The sequence below is a fragment of the Nothoprocta perdicaria genome, unplaced genomic scaffold (assembly GCF_003342845.1).
Source record: "Nothoprocta perdicaria isolate Ctin4 unplaced genomic scaffold, notPer1 scaffold_238, whole genome shotgun sequence".
Lineage (NCBI taxonomy): Eukaryota > Metazoa > Chordata > Aves > Tinamiformes > Tinamidae > Nothoprocta > Nothoprocta perdicaria.
The window spans coordinates 111,263-118,141 of NW_020455464.1; the positions used below are offsets into that span (position 1 = coordinate 111,263).

The 6,879-nt window shown below is 36.2% G+C and overlaps 1 protein-coding gene across 1 annotated transcript; it reads left to right on the forward strand.

The window, feature by feature from the left end:
- Positions 1 to 272: 272 nt before the first annotated feature.
- On the forward strand, positions 273 to 6,590 carry CDC37L1 (cell division cycle 37 like 1). Its single transcript, XM_026039696.1, has 6 exons — positions 273 to 581; positions 1,382 to 1,472; positions 3,536 to 3,651; positions 3,980 to 4,102; positions 4,960 to 5,115; positions 6,456 to 6,590. Exons 1-6 carry the CDS (start codon positions 273 to 275, stop codon positions 6,555 to 6,557), a joined length of 897 nt encoding a protein of 298 aa, XP_025895481.1. The 3' UTR covers positions 6,558 to 6,590.
- The last annotated feature ends 289 nt before the right edge of the window (positions 6,591 to 6,879 follow it).

Sequence of the window (6,879 nt, forward strand, 5' to 3'; positions counted from 1 at the left end):
GGTGCTGCCGGCGCCGTGACCCCCAGAGCCAGGTGTATGCCGAGGGTCCTCCCAGTGCATCAGAAACATCCCCACCGTGTGGGGCAGTCATTTTTTACCATTATAAAAGTGTCTACAATAGTGTATTTTTCTTTTTTAAAGCTGTACAATACTGTGCTTAATCGCTGTGGTGAATATAGTGCAGCTTTTAACATGCCTTTTGCAGCAGCAGTATCTTTGGGAGCTAAACCTATTTGCATCTATACAATTTGAAAAATGCTGTTTTTCCCTCCATGAATGATGTTTTGTTTTCCTCGCAGACATACAACCAAGGTATTGAACTAGCCTGCCAAAAGGAAAAGGAATTTGTGAAGCACTCTGTGGAATGCACCTGGAATCTAGCAGAAGCCCAGCAAAAACTCGGCAGTTTAGTACTGCATAGTTCAGAGTCTGTGGACCAGGAATTTGCCCAAGCAAAGACTGAAGTTTCAGAGTTGAGATGGAGAGAGGAAGAGTGGAGAAGAAAAGAAGAAGCACTAAACCAGCGGGAAGGACAAAATCTATGGAATACAGATCCTGTTAGCAAGGAGGTATTTAATAAGGTATGACCTGTATCCATAGGCAAGACAACAAGTATTAGCCTAATTTCTCATTTCACTTGTTTAATTCAAGACTTGTTCACTTGTTTATTCAAGACAATAGTCTCAGATGTCTTCTGTATCTAGTACAGTGCTTAATCAGAACTCTGTTATATGGATAATTTTCTTATTTTTATCTGTGAATGGGAGCAAGCTGCACTATTATACAAAGCTGGATGACGTCTTTTAAGCAAGGATCAGAACTTGCGTTGGTTCTGAACAGTAACAGTTGCCCTCGGGAGGCWGAACAATAGCTTCTTCTCATAACCAGAGTGCTCCTCAGCTGTGCCAAATGCTCAAACATGAAACAGAAATACAGTTTGCCCTCAGTAACCTGAGTGCTGTAGTGCAGCTTGTTTAGCACAAATGCTCTCCAGAGTACAGCCTGAGCTTTGCTTTTGGATTAGTTTGAATCTGAGCAAATAGCACATCTTTTATCGTACTTCCTTGACACAGCTACCATGGCATCTTGACACTAAGGCTACCATGTAGAGAGTGTTCGTAGTTCACAGATCAGAAAGTTTGCTCACTAAAAGCAGAATTCTGTCAGTGTTTCTTGATCAGTGCAAATGGTAAGATTTTTAAACTCTTATCAGCCTATGTACCTTTTAAAAACATAACAAAAAAACACTTGTCAGGTATATGACTTGGCGGTAAGCTAGAATGCTAGTCTTTTTAATAGTAATGTAATGAAACACAATATTCCTTTCTAGCAAAAAAACAAGTATGGGAAGCCTGTGATAGTTACCTTTTATCTTTCTTAGAGTTTTATTAATCAAAAAAGGAAAGAAATAGAAGATGAAGAAGCACCTGAATCATTTATGCAGAAACATGAACAAAAGATTAAACACTTTGGTGAGTGCACTTATTCCAGTGCTTTGCAGTTTAACCTTATGCAGTTTTGTGTGGTTTGATTCATATTATTGTATAGAATGAATGCTAGAAAATTTGGTGCCAGGCTACCAGACAGTCCAAGTTCTATTTTATCACATCATGACAGGCAACTAGTTTAAAGCGAAATGAAGTATAAGCTACAAAAAACTGTTAGTTCCTGTGACCTGTAAGAACTTAACGCATTTTTAATAAGAATATTCAAAAGGACTCAACTACTGAAAACAAAAATTCAAGCATTTTTCCCCCTGGTCAATGGGGAAGGGCAGAGACATCCTTGGAACCAGAAGAGCTGTGTAAAAAGTGCTTGGGATTGTCTGTAGCCCTCTCCTCTGAATACATATTTTTTTATGGTAGATAAGGATTCTCTGAGGAGAATGACCAAGGAAAGATAAAAGTTTGTAATCCACTATTAAGGAGTATGCATAGAGAAGACTTGATTTTCAAGTTATATTTAACTCTCCACTAGATGTCACTTTAGCTCTATCATTAACTAAACAAATTGAGCAGAACTCTGACTTTGTAAAGGAATCTGAAATTTTGATGGTTCTCTTAAGTGCTTTCCATTCCTGGTTGGAGAGTGGAAATGTTGCCAATGTTGAAGTATAACCGTGTTAGGAATTCCAGAGCAGTCAAGAACAGGACTGACCAGACAAAAGCTCCTTGCACAAATGTTTTTAATTTGCTACTTGTCTTATACAAATCTTAATTTTTTTTTTTTATTAAAGAAAAGGCTTTTGGTCCTGGGTGCTGAAGGCAAGCCTTGCAAATACGAACTGAGGCGCAGCGTCGTCAGGGCGTACAGCAGCAGTGACAGCCAACAAAATGTACTGACAGTGTAATTGGAAGGGTTCTATTGTGTTGTACATATCAGCAGAAAAATTGGGCTTCTTAATGGGCTTCCAGGCTATGAATTGGACAAAATTACCTTGCTATCCAAACTGTCAATAAATTCTTACAGAAAAAGCCTCTTATAGGAAGTCCTTTACACACACACACACGCACACCACAACTGAAGTTCAAAACCATTTATTTATGTTATTTAGTTGTTTTTACAATGGGGGTAAACAACAGTAATGATCTTAATGTGTTCTGCCAGGGGCTGGCATAGACTGCTAGCTATAGAGCCTGAGCTCAGTTTCTCGATCCTACTCTGGCATTCAAGCAGTAAAGCACTTTTGCAGAATCACTCTGACTAAACAGCCAAAAGAAGTATTAGCCAGTGCTTTAGGTATTGGTTTGCTAGAATTAAAATTAGCTTAGGTCGCTACCACTAAATTATCTTTATCCGTGTTATATTTATATGCTGGTAGAAGGGTAAAGCTCTATATTTGGTACTTGCTGACAGTAAATGAATCAACTGTTCTAATATACATATGAACATCAGTGATACATGAAGGATAATTTTAAAAGCTGTCTGTCTGAATATTGCATTCTGATTTTTAACCTTCAACCTTTTACATGAAGGTGCTATCTGAATTCAGTCTTCTATTTAACTTTCAAATACTGACATGGCTTTGCTCTTTTGGCTTTAAATTAATTATGTAACTACATTCAAATTTTCTAAATATTTATCAAGCCATTTATTTTTAGAAGCTCTTTCATTTCCAACTAATTGCATGTTCTTTTTTTTTTAATTGCCCTTAATGGTTTTGATTTTGTTAGAACTAATATAAATTTATATCCATGAACTTTGTGAGAAAGTTGGTACAATTAGTAAATATGTATAACTTTTTTGTGGGAATAATTTAAAAATAACTGAGTTTCAACATCGCTGGAGATGCATTAAAATATAGTTAACTATTAATGTTAAGATTTACCTTTAACTTCTATAAAATCTGATTATGCCTTTAGTAATGTTCTTTCAGTGCTAGTTGGATGTCTAAATAAAAACTAAAATTAATGTCATGCTGTTATGCTCAGGTTAGTTAATCTGGAAGATGACAGTGTGCCAATGCAAATGACTTCCTTGCTGCATTAAATCATTTGTTTGTTTTGCGTATCTTAGTCTATGTTTCTCTTATTAGGTATGCTGAGCAGATGGGATGATAGTCAAAGATTTTTATCTGACCACCCATATCTTGTATGTGAAGAAACATCCAAATATCTCCTGTTATGGTGTTTTCATCTAGAAGCTGAACAGGTGGGAATATGATCGAAAATGCACAGCAAGCATATTGATTGAAAAATATTGATAGAAAATATACAGCAAGTAAACTTGCACTACAGAAAAGCTGATTAGCTATTTAATTGCTCTTTCTGTCCTTCCACTATCTTATTATCTTAATAAAGAAAACCTCCATTCTGTGTTGCTGCATCAGGACTAGTCCTAGCTAGTAACAGTCCTTTTAGTTCTGTGGCCATCAGTGCTTAGCTCTATAGGAACCAAACAAAACTGAAGTTACACTAAATTTTAGATACATAATTACTGGAGACAATTTTAATCTCTTTATGTCTTTTTTACTTTCCAGAAAAGAGCTCTGATGGAACAAGTAGCACACCAAGCAGTTGTAATGCAATTTATTATAGAAATTGCAAAAAGTTGTAATGTAGATCCAAGAGGCTGTTTTCGCCTTTTTTTCCAAAAAGCCAAAGTAAGTATTTTTATACAATGGTATAAGGTATTTTGTATATATTTTTAGCAGTTCTTTCTCTGGAAATAATATTTTGATATAATTCCAGTCCTGAAAACAGATGTTTTCGTATATTTCATGTATAGTTTAGTATATTTTATTATCCCAGTAGTAAAGCACGAGATAGCATGGTGGAGATAAGCATATTACAGAGCTGTTATTCTTGAATACTAGCAAAAACACAGATTACTTTGTGAAATGTTTTGGTTAATTAGCCTCTCTGTTTTCACAATTGACCTGTGTGTTTCATCTGCATTTCATAGTTGGTCCCAAAACCATCCTCCCTTTCTTGATAATCAGCAGGGCAGTTTTGCTGTAGACTGCAGTCATTTATTCAAGACTCTGATAAGCCTTAATACTGCCTAAAGGAGTTCAGTTTAAGTGGGAATCAAGTTGTACTTTGTTTTTGATCTGATTTTTACAGTGATCACCTGGGTTCTTCTATGGGTATTGACACTTGAGTTGAAATAAAGGAATAGCTAAAATTAGATGTTGTCTTGCATGTCCTCAGATGAATGAATGACTTTATTTTACACATAGATACTATAAGTGATCTGTAAAATATTTATTTCCATTAACTGATTAACTTTTCTATTTGTTCCCATACATTAGTGAATGTGAAACTGGATGTGTTTTCTGCTACTAACCTTGCCTTTCATGACTTGAGAAATTAACTGATTAAAAGCTGATTAACATTATCACTAAATTGTTTAAAATGTTATGACATGCAGCACGAAATGATTTTTTTGCCTTGTGTATACTTACAGCTCAAAAGTACATGTGGCTGAAGAGATTTTTGTTTTTTCTTCTCTTGGCAGACAGGAGAAGGCTATTTTCAAGCTTTCAAAAATGAACTTGAAGCATTCAAAACAAGAGTGAGAATCTGGTCACAATCACATGGCTTTCAAAATATGTTACTACAGGATCCTAGTGTCTGTTCTGGTTTTATAGGAGAACTAACATCTTTGTCACAGGTAAACTCACTTTTTCCAGAAATTTATGTTAATAAGAAATAGGTTCTGCTTTGGAAGTCTTCTAGAACTGCTGCTAATCTAGAATATCTACTGTATAACATGTGGTATTTTCAGAATGCAAGGATGCATAAAATGCAGAAAGCATCAGCATAAGGTCAAAAGCATATATTGCTTCAGTACCCTTGAATGTTTTACAAAAAATCACTGCATCGCAAAGCTGATCAGGTGCTAGGCACTTTTTATCTCAAGTAGTCTGAGTTTGCAGTCTAAAATAACTATTCCTGTTCATGGAATCCCACAGGTAAGTCAAGTCCAAGTCCAAAATTATTTTATATATATATATATATATACACACACACACACATATGTACATATATATATATTATATGAGATACATATATATGTGGGTATATATGTATATATATACACACACATATATATAAATGATAAAGGGAAATTGAGGGTACTTGGATTTCTTGTTTCAGTATCAGGTGATGGTCACATCTTTGACTGAAGTAACAAGTATTAAGACTTAAAAATTGGCTGTTAGGGAAGTGTCACAGAATATCACAAAATATCACAGAATGTTCAAGGTTGGAAGGGACCTCTACAGATCATCCAGTCCAACCTTCCTGCTCCAGCAGGCACACCCAGAGCACGGGGCACAGGGCGGCATCCAGGCGGGTTTTGAAGCCCTCCAGAGTAGGAGACTCCACAACCTCCCTGGGCAGCCTGTTCCACTGCTCTGTTACCCTAACAGTAAAGAAGTTSCTCCTCACCTGGAGAYRGAACTTCYTRTGCTTCAGCTTGTGGCCATTACCCCTCGTCCTATCGCTGGCCACCATTGAGAAGAGCTTGTCCCCTTCCTCCCTGCATTCTCCCTTCCTGAACTTATACATRTTAATCAGATCCCCTCTCAACCGTCTCTTCTCCAGAGAAAACAGGCCCAGCTCACTCAGCCTCTCTTCGTACCAGAGATGTTCCATTCCCTTAATCATCTTAGTTGCTCAAGTAGTCACAATTGAAACTACTTATTTGAAATAATTTGCTTAAGATATTTAAAATTTTGTTTTTATATCTTACTTAAAAGGTAAGTGCATAGTAGAGCAATGCACATGAAGATACCAAGGAAAAGATATGCCACATTAAATTTAAGGAGCCTCTTGACACTCTCTAATATGGGATGGTGAATTTTCAAGAATGTATTTTCTTAGTTACATATTTATCTCCTCTTAAGATGGATATAAAGAAAAGTCTGACTTAAAATAAAAATATCTCTCCCTCTCACTGTCCCTCCATATATGCAGTTATGTAATCTGTCATTTTTTCATCTGTTGCAGAATGCTGGTAGTCTACAAGAGTCCATAAATACAAATGTCTGCAGTTTAAACTCTGTGGTACAAAGAGATGAGGAGGAATCCAAAATGATGGACACAGTATAGTACTATTAAGACTGAGGCCAAGTACTTTTTTTTTTTTTTTTTTTTAAACAAAAGAAAACATGGCTATTTTCTTGACGTTATTTTTCTGGGTACTGCACTTTATTTTTAGTCTGATTTTTTTTGTTGTTGTTTGTTTGTTGGGGGGAGGGAGGGAGGGGGATTTTGAAGAGTGGGTAATCCAGAAACACTTGTAATATTGTTTGAAAATGTGCTGCTAGGTTTTTGGTTGTCCTTGAAGAGCAGGGTTCTCATATATTGCCGAATGTGAAACTGGATGTGTTTTCTGCTACTAACCTTGCCTTTCGTGACTTTAGAAATCAAA